The 14,281-nt window shown below is 44.3% G+C and overlaps 1 protein-coding gene across 4 annotated transcripts; it reads left to right on the top strand.

Annotated features, from left to right (window-relative positions):
- The first annotated feature begins 809 nt into the window (after nucleotides 1-809).
- Nucleotides 810-12,605, top strand: LOC101745815 (general transcription factor IIH subunit 4). Of its 4 annotated transcripts, XM_004926151.5 has the most exons (11): nucleotides 810-1,119; nucleotides 1,430-1,534; nucleotides 5,438-5,569; nucleotides 5,963-6,148; nucleotides 7,992-8,064; nucleotides 8,144-8,251; nucleotides 10,597-10,680; nucleotides 10,852-11,042; nucleotides 11,110-11,224; nucleotides 11,302-11,442; nucleotides 11,534-12,605. In XM_004926151.5, the coding sequence occupies exons 1-11, from the start codon at nucleotides 971-973 to the stop codon at nucleotides 11,675-11,677; spliced, it is 1,428 nt and encodes a 475-aa protein (XP_004926208.1). In that variant the 5' UTR covers nucleotides 810-970; the 3' UTR covers nucleotides 11,678-12,605. The 4 variants fall into 4 exon arrangements, with proteins under 4 accessions (XP_004926208.1, XP_021203670.1, XP_021203669.1 ...); XM_021347995.3 differs by lacking the exon at nucleotides 10,852-11,042; XM_021347994.3 differs by lacking the exon at nucleotides 11,302-11,442 and having other exon boundaries at nucleotides 11,443-12,605.
- Nucleotides 12,606-14,281: the final 1,676 nt, after the last annotated feature.

Genomic DNA, 14,281 nt, shown 5'->3' with positions numbered 1-14,281 from the left:
TTTTTTACTTTTTGTTAGGAAGAAAGTTTTACTGGTGGCCCGTTCAGTTTCACCAGGACAGTGCGTGCGCGCATTCAGCCGGGTCTTTTTAACTGAGGTGGTGGAGGTAATAGAATGACTTTCGAAACACTATTTGGTTTGTATTATTGTCCTCTATCGACCGTACTTTCTGCACTTCTCGATGACTATGCAATCACAAAAATTACGGTTTTTACATTGTATCAAAACACGAGGTATAATTTAATTATATTAGGGCGCTCATTATTGATCTGACAAAACATTTCAGAACTAATAAGTGCCTAGGCCTAGCTCCACGACGCCCTTCACGAGGTCAAGGATCGTAGCAAATGGAGAACAATCGTATAAGAGAGATTGATGCAGCGGGGGAGTCACGACCCTCCTTTCAATGAGGAGAACGACTTGAGGAGGAGGAAGGGCCGAGGTATCATTTTAAAATCATATCAAGGCTTCGATCACAAAAAAATATACGCATTCGTAGTTTAAATATATATCTTTGAAGTAGGCGATCTGTAATTCAAATGCCAAATCTAAATACCAAATCTGTACCAAAGAGTTGAAAAATATGGTGGAAAAGGTGTTATCGGTTTTATGACTAAACAAAAATATTAAGCAACATTATTGATATTTTGACTTCATGTCTCGAGATACGTCGTGATGTATATACTGTCCGTAACCAGTAACCACTACGATCCGTAAGCTCATGTGGTGCGAGTTTCTGTAATTCGAACTAAATGGTAAGCCCTATGGTTATTTTACTTTTTCAATATGGCAATCAGATCTTAGAGGAAAGTAATCTGTCAACTGTCACGAAGTCATGAAATGTGGTTGTCAAATTTCAATTTGTTTTGGGTTGTTTTGAATTTGGATTACTTTGTTATTATAATCTGAAACTTATGAATTAAAGAGATTTAAGAACTAATTATTAGGTAGACAGCAGACAGCGAGAACGATGTCAGAGTCTTCTAAATCGAAGTCTTTAAATTTGAATCCTTCGCCTACACTACAATGCAAAGACCTTCACGAATATCTTAAGTCGCGGTCTCCGCAGTTTCTAGAGACTCTTTACAATTACCCCACTATATGTCTCGCTGTATATCGGTAAGTCGCTATTCATAACCTTACCTGTAAGGCAGTAAGACTGCTAGAGGTAATGCACGGAACGCATCCAAATATTCCTAAAACTGAGCTATTTCATACATAATAACTACTAATGACTCTCGTGTATATATGTCATACGCTCAAAAGCACAAAAAAATCAGTTGTTATCATTCACCAATGAATATACAATAAGAGGTACAGAGTGATTTACTGTTCAACTATTTAATTAATTTGTCTATGACTAGCTAAAAGATAATACTAGTAATCATGTTTTAATTGAATAAAACTATTGTATAATACTAAATTCCAGCGAATTACCAGAGCTAGCACGTCACTTCGTAATCCGCTTGCTGTTCGTTGAGCAGCCAGTCCCACAGGCAGTTGTCACATCCTGGGTCTCGCAAACATATGCCAAGTATGTACTTGTTATCACAATACACAGTAAAAGGTCTTAAAGTAAATGTTGATAACATCTATAGTTTGACTCAAACATGGCTAAACATGGTCCTACAAAATTATATGGATGTGTAGAAGAGTTGCGAGAATTAGAGCACTGTGGTATGTGAAGAATGTCAACCTTCACAAAATCTAAATTAAAAACAGACATGTATGTATCCAGTGGTTTTAGGCCTCGCAAGCATCCATCATCCTCCTCATCGAACTTGTTGATTATGACGAAGAGTTAGCCAAAGTAAGCCATAGACACAGCCTGCTGAATTTCTCACCGCATCTTCTCAGTAGGTCGCGACTCCCATCTGGTGATAGATTCTGTGAAGCACAGCTCTTCCTAGGGCCAATGCTACCAAATTGTCTGGATTTGAGCCCCTGAGTTCACTTAGCTGTCTGAGCGTAGCTGGAATATCCCAAACTAGCAGGGAATAGATAGGGAAAAAAATAACATTCTAATCGGTTACCCAACAGCAGTGCCATATTTAACTCAAATGTCAAAAGAGATTGTAGTGCTGATTTTCCTTTTCATAAGATATGGATTTTTTTGTGCAAAATGACAGTAACCAACCCTTGAAGCTGTTGAAGTTGTTGAATTAAAGAAGTGAATGCTGCCTTCCCCTACAAATTTGGGAGATAAAAAATAAATAATCATTCTGTAATGCTTTTTAACAATCTCTTGAAATTTGAGTTAAATGTGGCACTGCTGTTGGGTGACTGATTGTCAATGGTACATTGATATATGAATGTGATCCCATGGAGATATGTCTCTATACTACAACTAACCCCCTTCCAAACACCTTTTTTCAATAATGTGGCACTAAGTGTATCTTTTTCCTGGTAGACTCCATACTATTTTCATATTATCCAAATTTAACCTCAGCTACTTAATTGTATGTGGCAAAAAGTACTGTTTACTGCCACTTTTTGCAGCTTCTTTCCTATCACAAAAAGAATTAAAATCTGAGATCAAACCACACTTAATGATGAAGCAGTCAACATTGGTCAGTTTTTCATTTACAGCTTAGCTTATAATTATAAAAAAAAACAAAGGAATATGGAACCAATTTAAAAAAAAAATTAGATATGCTATTCATTGATATATTGAGTAGGACCACTGAAAACGATATCAGGAAAAAATAAACTATGTTTCGGATTCCTATAATTTTTTCCAAGAATGTAGACATTGGAAAATATCAACATAATATTATTGTTTTATTTCAAGGTCAAATCATAACATATTCGCAAATTATAGAAGACAGGGAGTGAATAAGTTTATCCTTTGATGGAAATAAAGCAATTCTGCAATCATTATGTAGGCTTAGGATAGAATACTCGTACTCTCAAATCGGATACGGTAGTAGCTATGCCCCCCCTCGTAGGCCCCTCAGGCCGACTCGCGGCGTTCGATGATGACGAAAAAGCAGAGCTGCTGGCCGATACATTGCAAACCCAGTGCACGCCCAGCACTCAATCCGTGGACCCTGTTCATGTAGAATTAGTACAGTGAGGTAGAACGCAGAGCCTCCTTGCCACCCTTGGATGCGTTACCACCCGTCACCCCGAAGTTAAAGACTTGATCAAAGACCTACGTCCTCGCAAAGCTCCCGGTTCCGACGGTATATCTAACCGCGTTATTAAACTTCTACCCATCCAACTCATCGTGATGTTGGCATCTATCTTCAATGCCGCTATGGCTAACTGTATCTTTCCCGCGGTGTGGAAAGAAGCGAACGTTATCGGCATACACAAACCCGGTAAACCAAAAAATAATCCGACGAGTTACCGCCCGATTAGCCTCCTCATGTCTCTGGGCAAACTGTATGAGCGTCTGCTCTACAAACGCCTCAGAGACTTCGTCTCATCAAAGGGCATTCTCATCGATGAACAATTCGGATTCCGTGCGAATCACTCATGCGTACAACAGGTGCACCGCCTCACGGAGCACATTCTCGTGGGACTTAACCGACCAAAACCGATCTACACGGGAGCCCTCTTCTTCGACGTCGCAAAAGCGTTCGACAAAGTCTGGCACAACGGTTTGATTTTCAAACTTTTCAACATGGGCGTACCGGACAGTCTCGTGCTCATCATACGGGACTTCTTGTCTAACCGCTCTTTTCGATATCGAGTAGAGGGAAACCGCTCCTCCCCGCGACCACTCACGGCTGGAGTCCCGCAAGGCTCCGTTCTTTCTCCGCTCCTATTTAGTTTATTTGTCAATGATATTCCCCGGTCGCCGCCGACCCAGCTAGCCTTATTCGCTGACGACACAACCGTTTACTACTCAAGTAGAAACAAGTCCCTAATCGCGAGTAAGCTCCAGAGTGCAGCGTTAACCCTCGGACAGTGGTTCCGAAAATGGCGCATAGACTTCAACCCAGCGAAAAGCACAGCAGTGTTATTTCAAAGGGGAAACTCTCCGCTTATTTCCTCCTGCATTAGGAGGAGAAATGTCACACCCCCAATCACCCTCTTCGGCCAACCTATACCCTGGACCAGGAAGGTCAAGTACCTCGGAGTCACCCTGGATGCATCCATGACATTCCGCCCGGATATAAAAACAGTCCGTGACCGTGCCGCATTTATTCTCGGTAGACTCTATCCCATGATCTGTAAGCGGAGTAAAATGTCCCTTCGGAATAAGGTGACACTTTACAAAACTTGCATAAGGCCCGTCATGACTTACGCGAGTGTGGTGTTCGCTCACGCGGCCCGCACACATATAGACACCCTCCAATTGCTACAATCCCGCTTTTGCAGGTTAGCCGTCGGAGCTCCGTGGTTCGTGAGGAACGTCGACCACCTACACAACGACCTGGGCCTCGAATCGATCCGCAAACACATGAAGTCAGTGTCGGAACGTTACTTCGATAAGGCTATGCGTCATGATAATCGCCTTATCGTTGCCGCCGCTGATTACTCCCCGAATCCTGATCACGCAGGAGCAAGTCACCGTCGTCGCCCTAGACACGTCCTTACGGATCCAACAGATCCAATAACTCTTGCATTAGATACCTTCAGCTCTAACACTAGGAGCAGGCTGAGGAACCCCGGTAACCATACTCGTCGAACTCGACAAAGAGGTCGACGTGCAACCTAACCCATGCATCAGCCCGCTGAGTTTCTCGCCGGATCTTCTCAGTGGGTCGCGATTCCGATCCGGTAGTAGATTCATTCGCGAAGCAATTGCTCTTGAGTTGTTAGGTCTCCTTCGGAGGCGCTCGGGCAGTTGTTAGCAAATCCCACCCCTCCTGGCTGAACCTTTGCTCGCCCACCTGTCCTGGTGAAGCTGGAAAGGCCTCCGGGCCACCAGTAATCTTTCAATCATAAAAAAAAGATAGAATACTATTTTAATTTAGTGAAATGTAATCTTGTGTCGGCAGTCTGCTTCTCGGAGTACTGCTAGTCAAAATACAGGGTTACAACCAGCTGACTTCGCATTTCACTGTCGACACACTAAATGTAAATTTACGAAAACTATAAATGTTGCATTTACTTATTACGTTGTTTGTAGAGGGAAAATATTGAACATTGTGCTTAGTGCGAGTTTTTTAACGTTCTCGATAGCGTAAAAGTTAGCTCATATTTGTATGGAATGGAATCGTTTTCCTACGTTTGCCGCTAGGGGCACTGTTCCAACCGCATACAAAGTTGCGTTAACTTTTACGCTATCGAAAACGTTAAAAAAAAACTCGAACTAAGCACACAGGAGACGCGCCCTAGTCGTCGACCATGCCAACCGCGTGGACTTTGACCAGTGCAGCTAAACCGCATAACAATTATATAGCAGTACAACAACATAACCATATATGTATGTGCATATTACTAAAACAGTATTATGAATTAAGACCGTTGCTTAAATTTTCAGAGAACAAGCAAAAGCATGCACTACACTGTCAGAGCTCTCCGTGTGGCAGGAGGCCCCCATACCGGGGGGCATGCCGGGCTGGATGCTCGCACAGTCGTTTAAAAAGAACCTCAAAGTGTCATTGCTTGGGGGGTAAGTATTTCTGACTGACTCATCCAATTCAAACACGAAAATTAGAAAAGAAAATGTTTGAATTCATTGATAAAAAATATAGTTTTAACCTTGTCTAAAACTCACGGCAATCTTAGATAATACTGAAATCCTTTTTGTTTTATTTATTAGTACAGGAGTAGGTACAATTCACCCCTGTAATTTAATAAGTATAGGAGCAGGTACAGGTCACCCCCTGTGACATGAGACTACCCTAGTTTTACATTTCCGGCCAAAAAGGACACTCGACGCTATCCCAAAAATATATGCAACTCTTGAAGATGATAATAATTATACTACATTGAATGAGAAGCAGCGAGGTCCGGCGGTGGAGCTAGTGCGTGGTCACACTGAGGCTTGTCGATGTTGGTGCAGAGGCAGGGCGTGGAGCATGTCGTCGTCGCTGGAGCCGGACGGGAAGGCCCGGGACGTGTCGTTCCTGGACGCGTACGCGCTGGAGCGCTGGGAGTGCGTGCTGCACTACATGGTGGGCAGCGCGCAGACCGAGGGCATCAGCGCCGACGCCGTCCGCATACTGCTGCACGCCGGACTCATGACCAGGTGCACCTTGTCTCTCATATCAATAACATCATTAGCAACTATTTCTCCAGCACGTGAGAGCTACAAATGTTGTTGGTGGCTGTGGATCATGAGGTGAATATGAGAACAAACCACCAGAAAGTACAATATTAAATTATACTAGTGGCCCACAGAAGTCGAAAATTGACTATAATTATTAATTTTTATTATAAGTTTAAACATTATTATGGTTCTATTGTCAAAAACTTTACTTCTTTAATCGCATATTCTGCCGAAGCTACACTATAGACAAATAATATTAAAGACCAACAATATTAATCTATTCTCGGTTATTAATTTTTTTTTTTTTTTTTTTTTTTTATTGCTTATGTGTGTGGACGAGCTCACAGCCCACCTGGTGTTAAGTGGTTACTGGAGCCCATAGACATCTACAACGTAAATGCGCCACACACCTTGAGATATAGTTCTAAGGTCTCAGTATAGTCACAACGGCTGCCCCACCCTTCAAACCGAAACGCATTGCTGCTTCACGGCAGAAATAGGCGGGGCGGTGGTACCTACCCGTGCGGACTCACAAGAGGTCCTACCACCAGTAATTACGCAAATTATAATTTTGCGGGTTTGATTTTTACTGCACGATGTTATTCCTTCACCGTGGAAGTCAATCGTGAACATTTGTTGAGTACGTATTTCATTAGAAAAATTGGTACCCGCCTGCGGGATTCGAACACCGTTGCATCGCTTCAACACGAATGCACCGGACGTCTTATCCTTTAGGCCACGACGACTTCTGAACAGACAAACAGACAGACAGACAGATTAGACAGACTTTAACAGTAAACAAAGAGTATATATGCGTGTGTGTGTGTGTGTGTCAAATATAATATGTTGGTGTGTGTAATGTTTTTTTTATTGGTTTAATGTATTATTAATACATTGCTTTAAAAAAATATTAGCATTGTGCACTCCTTCTCTATATTCTCTATGGGTGCGTTCCACTAAGCGCCCACAACGATCGAAATGCTCCTTTAGTCGTTCCACATAACGACCGCAGTCGTTGTGGTCGTGGCGAAAACGTCACTTATGACGTCATAACTTACGCTCACGCGAAGCTCACGACGACCCATCTAAAAAGGTGGGTCGAAGTGATCGTTGAGAAAATTAGCGGCGTTTTCAAAACTCAAAGCATCAAAAATGGCGACCTTTAAGCTTACGTTATTTCATGCGGAAAGAGATACTATCAGTGTGCTTAGTGCGAGTTTTTTAACGTTCTCGATAGCGTAAAAGTTAGCTCATATTTGTAAGGAATGGAATCGTTTACGTACGTTTGCCGCTAGGGGCGCTGTTCAAACTGCATACAGAATTGGCTTAACTTTTACGCTATCGAGAACGTTAAAAAACTCGCACTAAGCACACAGGAGCATTATTGCGACCTCTTACCAAATATCCTAGTGCCGCCGCAAAAGACATTTTAATTACATTTGAAAGTAAATTAATTAAATACGCCACTAATATTAAATAAAAATTAAATTATGTATAATTTTTTTCAATATAAATCGATTTAAACAATAATAAGTAAGGTTAATTTTCAAGGCTTACAGATTATAACCTAACCTCTTAAATCTTTTTATTAACTCGGCATTTGTATTATTTACCTGGACTCCACGCTCAAAACACTCTAAAATCCATTCCACTTGAGTTTACGACAGTAACGCTCACAAGCAAGTGGAACGGAAAAAATTGCGGTCGTGAGCGTGATCGTTGTGAACGCTTAGTGGAACGCAGCCTATAAGTGTGGGAAATGTCATCCTCCTCCGTCCGCGTCCCTAGTGTGTGACGTCACCCGGGTCGTGTAATGTTTCAGAGACGCAGAAGACGGGTCCGCCGTTATCACTCGCGCCGGCTTCCAGTTTCTGCTCCTGAGTACACCCAAGCAGGTCGGTTCAGTGTCTGAGCGATGAGCCCGGCCAGCCCGGCCCTCGCGGGGCGGCGGGTGTGACGCGTGTGTGTGCGCAGGTGTGGCTGTTCCTGCAGCACTACCTGCACACGGCCGAGCGCCGCAGCCTCAGCGCCGCCGAGTGCCTGGCCTTCCTCTACCAGCTCAGCTTCAGCACCCTGGGGAAGGTGACTATAATCATTTTTTCCAATGTTAAACTTTTATTGCTAAGATGGACGAACGAGCTCACGACCGCCCGCTGGTCGCCAGAACTCATAGACAAGAACAACAACGTAATTGTTGCCATCCGTTTCAATGCGTTAAATCTTATGAATCTGAACTATACCCATAATATAAACCTTATGAATATTATTCAATCTTAAGAATTTATGTGTCAGTCTCTTTTTACTGTCGCTTTTTTAAAGGTGGCCCGACATGAAAACTCTTGTCGTGGCCGCTGGGAACTACATACCCGATCCTGTAGACCGAATAGTAAATAGTCGAAGTCGCCCTAAATACGTCATTTTGGATCCTCCCGATCCATTAACGGTGCTTTTAGGTACCTCAAGCACCGGTCACCGTCCTCGTTGAACCCGTCGCTTGCGACGAAGGGCTCAACGAGTGAATTAACTCATAGACACAGCCGGACTCGCCGGATCTTCTCAGTGGGACGCGTTTCCGATCCGGTAGTAGATTCTGCGAAGCACTGCTCTTGCTAGGGTCAGTGTTAGCAACACCCCCGGTTAAGCCCCGTGAGCTCACCTACACGTCAAGGAGAAGCTGAAAGAGCCTCCCAAGGCTACAAGTCCAGGTAAGCAAAAAAAGTCGCTTTTTAATTTCATCGTCGTGGCCTAAAGGATGAGACGTCCGGTGCATTCGTGCTGACCGATGCACCGGTGTTCGAATCCCGCAGGCGGATACAAATTTTTCTAATGAAATACGTACTCAACAAATGTTCACGATTGACTTAACATCGTGTAATAAAAATCAAACCCGCTAAATTATAATTTGCGTAATTACTGGTGGTAGGACCTCTTGTGAGTCCGCGCGGGTAGGTACCACCACTTTGCCGATTTCTGCTTCCCAAGTTTTCACTTCAAAAAAACCTGTTCCGTACCGTATCGTTATCACTCGGAGCCTGCGCGCTGTCCGCCGGAACAACACAATCATTCAAACTACTTGAGCGGCTTATCCCGCGCTGTCTGTTGCCTCAATGTCGTTAACGACGTGCTCAATGGTCCAGTAGCCGGGGCCGCCGCCCGCACTGTTACACTGACACTAGAACACGCGGGAATGTACGTCAGAGCAGACTTCATTACGCCCACAACTCGCGAGTACCTATACAAATCGGACTTTGTTTAAAAATATCATCAATTTAAAAAATATATTCTAATTGCTTTTTAAAATATACAATATAGTTATTTTTTTATTCTCCTCCTTCTTGCGTCGTATTCCTCTCACTGCTGAGGGTCGCGACCACCCTTCTGTATCACCTTCGCACGCATGACCTTTCTCCAACTATTTTTGTCTCTGGCGGTGTGGAGGGCGTTGTGAAGTGTGGGATCAAGAGCGGTGCGGATCTGGTCGGACCAACTTATCGGGAAGCGCCCCCGAGGCCTTTTCCCATCCACTTCATAATTATTTGAAAATGTTCAATACGATACAACATCTCTGAATATGTGTCCGGATTGTATGTAATATATGTAATGTGTGTAATATACTGCGGGATGGACAAGTTCTAAAAGTGTTCACGCTTAGAGTTGAAATTATATAAGTGTTTTGAAATTATCAGTAAGACTGTAATAAAATTGATATCTGTTTTTTTTTTAAGAGATTTTATGACCTAGTAACCGAGACCTTTAAGTCATGTCTTATTTTACTTTATATTCTTAATTTTATGAAAAATGATAATATGGAGTGAAATGAAATGAATATGATTAATTTGAGACATTAATCAACTGGGATGAAATGAAATTTAATGAAATGAAATGATATGGGATGAAATATAATCGCAGTAAAATGGTGGTCATTTACTGAGATTTTTTCAGTGGACTTTTTGGAGGAACCCGAGAAGTTACGTCCAGCAGCTTTGTTTCATTTTCCCACATTTGTGCACTTTCACAGATATTAAACAGTTAATAAACCACCATTATTACACATTTAAACCCGAAGAAACACTAAATAGACAAAATAAAACAAATCACACAACTTCACTCCTCGCGTTCCCGCTAAAAAGTCATTGATATCTGAGCCTTACAAAGAGCACAGATACAGCACAGAGTATATGTGGTATGTGGAAAATTATTAACTTAAAGTATCTGTTTGAATGAATTCAATCGTGATGACATTTGAGGTCAAGCATATTTTATAAAAGAAATGTATTGATCAAGTTAATATTTATTAAAATATTTCATTAAAAATTGGTTTTCTGTAATTCAACGCTCATTTAATATCATACAAAAATAGATAGATGAGGTCTGTTTTATTTTAATATAAGAATAAAATAAAAGAGTGCCGCGCGTCTCGTCCGCAGGACTACAGCACGGAGGGCATGAGCAACAACATGCTGGTGTTCCTGCAGCACCTGCGGGAGTTCGGCCTCGTCTACCAGAGGAAGGTCGGTATCTGCGCGCCACTCGGGCGTCGCGGAGCTGCCCCGCGCCACACTATATGGCATTGTAACTGTCTGTCTGTGGGCAACCGTGGGCGGGCGGACACCGGACGTCCGAGTGGCGACTAGGGTCCGCCGCGCGCGGGGACCGGGCCCAACCTCTGCCGTGTGTCGCAGCGCAAGGCGGGCCGCTTCTACCCCACCCGCCTCGCGCTCAACATCCTGCGCGTGCGCTGCGCCGCGCCGCTCGAGGCCGCCGCCGGCGCGCGCGGACACCTCGTGCTGGAGACCAACTACCGCGTGTACGGCTACACCTCCTCCGACCTGCAGGTCGCGCTGCTCGGCCTCTTCACGGAGCTCATCTACAGGTGACGCACCCCCCGCGCCCCGCCGCCCCCGCGCCCCCCCGCCCGCTGACCGTGCCGCCGTCCGCAGGTTCCCCAACGTGGTGGTGGGCGTGGTGAGCCGGGAGTCCGTCCGCCAGGCGCTGCGCGGTGGCATCACGGCCGAGCAGATCATCCACTACCTGGAGCAGCACGCGCACCCGCAGGTACCGAGCGCACTGCGCCCGTGACGTCACCGCCGCGTCTGCTGCAGTGACGTCACGGCCGCTCCGTCTCCACCCAGATGCTGAAGTCAGAGACGGGCGGCATCCGGTCGGCGTCGATGCTGCCCCCCACCGTGGTGGACCAGATCCGCCTGTGGGAGTCCGAGAGGAACCGCTGCGTCTACACGGAGGGGGTCGTCTACAACCAGTTCCTGTCGCAGGTACTGTGGCGCGTTGTGTGGCTGCTCATCTGCGCCGGTAGCACGCACAAGCTCGTTCTAGATGAATACATGCCTACCCCGCGCCCCGCAGGCCGACTTCGTGGTGCTGCGGGACCACGCCCGCGCGGCCGGGGTGCTGAGCTGGCAGCACGAGCGCGCGCGGACCATGGTGGTGACCCGCGCCGGACACGACGACGTCAAGAAGTTCTGGAAGCGCTACTCCAAGAACAGCTAGTGTCGCCACCGGGCCGCAGCACGCGCCTGTTGTCACTTTTAGCAAATAAAATAGTTTCGGAATAAAACGTACTTGAACATAACGAACTATTCTCCTGCCAACCCTTCAATTGTATTCTACATAAGTATAATTGGTACTAAAAAAATAAATTTATTTTTTGTTTGCCTGAACAACTTGAAACACTTTTATGTGAAAAAGACATGTCTGTTAAACAAACGTTTTTTATTTATTTTATTTTTATTGCCAGTGTAGGCACATGAGTGCGTACAATCCACCTGATGGTGAGTGATTACCGTCGCCCCCATGAACTTCAACAATGCCAGGGGCAAAGCCAAGCCGCTGCCTACTCCTTCGCACAAAGATTAAATATCTAATGAGTGAAAACAAATATTGTAATAAACCCGGCCCGTACAACGCGGTCTGTACAACGCGGGCGGCCTGATAGAGCGAGACGGTGCACGCGACGGCAGCCGGTCGAGGCACAGCAACGCTCCGCCGGCGCCGCTAGTCCGCCCCCGCTGTGTCCGCATATCAAACAGCTTTTTTGTCTTTGCAATTAAGGTGAAATTTAAAAACATTCACCGGAATATGATTGAAATATGCATAAAAATATTTGAGCCTTATGTAATGAGTTCAACGAATTTGCTATTGTCTATCTCGATCTGATGTGCTTAACTGTATAAGCGACCTAACGACTTTTGTTGAATTGGTTCAGGGCCGTCATCAAACAGTTAAAACAATTAATTAGTTTGTGTATGAAACTACTACATAATTGCGACTTAGAATTTTTTAACATTATTAACATGAACTACATTATTTATAGTGTGGCCACGGTTTGGCTTGAGACAGTCGTTGTGGGACTCCCTGTGTAGTACATGCATATAAACATCTGTAAGATAATTTTGTAAATAAACAATATTTTCTCTAAGATACTTCTTTTAATTGACATAAAATATATTTTAAAACAAGGACAAAATCTAGTTAGTGCGCACATTTAATAACTGTAGCCAGACCAGCATACGTCCCGTGTGATGTCGCTCGTGAACATACTACTACTACTGGTGGCAGGACCTCTTGCGAGTCCGCACGGGTAGGTACCACCACCCCGCCTATTTCTGCCGTGAAGCAGTAATGCGTTTCAACTTGAAGGGCGGGGCAGCAGGTGTAACCATACTGAGACTAGAATATATTAGACTAGATATATCTCAAGGTGGATGGCGCATTTGCGTTGTAGATGTCTATGGGCTCCAGTAACCATTTAACACCAGATGGGCTGTGAGCTCGTTCACCCATCTAAGCCATTTAAAAAATAACATGAACGCCAGCGACACAGTCAAGTCATTACCTACTCTCCGCAAACCTTATTTGAAGAAAGACATGTCATATAGCGCTCGGGGAAAATAGTGGAGGTGGGTTCATTCCAGTACCGGGTGGTACGCGGGAGCCACGTCTCTGTATCGCACCGGGGATTTACCCAGCGGGCCGGCACCGCGGTACACACTCCGCAGAGCACGACCCATGGCACAGGGTACACAGGCAGAGTATCGATACCGAAACTACATATCCGACCCTGTAGACTGAATGGTAAATCGTCGACGTCGCCCAAAGCACGTCATTACAGATCCTCCCGATCCATTAACGGTGCTTTTAGGCACCTCAAGCACCGGTCACCGTCGTCGTCGAACCCGTCGCTTGCGACGAAGGGCTCGACGAGCGAATTAACCCAGACACAGCCCATTGAGTTTCTCGCCGGATCTTCTCAGTGGGTCGCGTTTCCGATCCGGTGGTAGATTCTGCGAAGCACGGCTCTTGCTAGGGTCAGTGTTAGCAACTCTCCGGTTTGAGCCCCGTGAGCTCACCTACACACGCTAGGGTAAGCTGAAATAGCCTCTCAAGGCTAGGCAGGAAAAAAAAGGCATAAGTAGGAAAAAAAATCGATACCGATGTTATGAATTAAAAGAAAAAAACAACACATTTGCAAAATAACATATTTATTATTTAGACCGCAGTTGTGCAGTACAGAATCCGGAGCCCCGGGGGTCCCTCACACGTGGTTCAGTTCAGTTAGTCAAACTACCCTTAGAATACCATTACGCGCCACGACCCGTGTGCTCCAGTGCTGCTACACGCAGGGCTATTCATTTTAGGGTGTAATATTTATTATATGTATTATATTGTACTAGAGGTCCCGCAGTAATCGAAATTCGACTATAATTAATTGGAATTGTAAGTTTATACACTATTATGATTATATTTTCAAAGACTATTATACTTCTATAATCACAAATTTCGCCAAGGCTACTCTATAAAAAATATTAACAAAGACAAACAATATTTAATCTATTCTCAATTTGACAACAGACGTCAAGAACAAAAGTTTGACAATAAATAGTATGCATGCGTGTGTGCGTCAAATAGATGGTATATAGTGTGTGTAATGTTTTCTTTATTGATTTAATGTAACTTTTATGCATTATTTTAAAAAAATATTAGTATTGTGCACTTTTCTATATTCTCTATAAGTGTGGGAAATTTCATACTCCTCCGTCCGCATAATTTTCGTAAAAAGGGGTGCAGTTTTTGCTTCACGTATTAATAAAAGAT

Source organism: Bombyx mori, chromosome 19 (genome assembly GCF_030269925.1).
Source record: "Bombyx mori chromosome 19, ASM3026992v2".
Lineage (NCBI taxonomy): Eukaryota > Metazoa > Arthropoda > Insecta > Lepidoptera > Bombycidae > Bombyx > Bombyx mori.
Note: the sequence above shows the minus strand (reverse complement) of the source record. Positions and strands in the feature narration are given on the sequence as shown.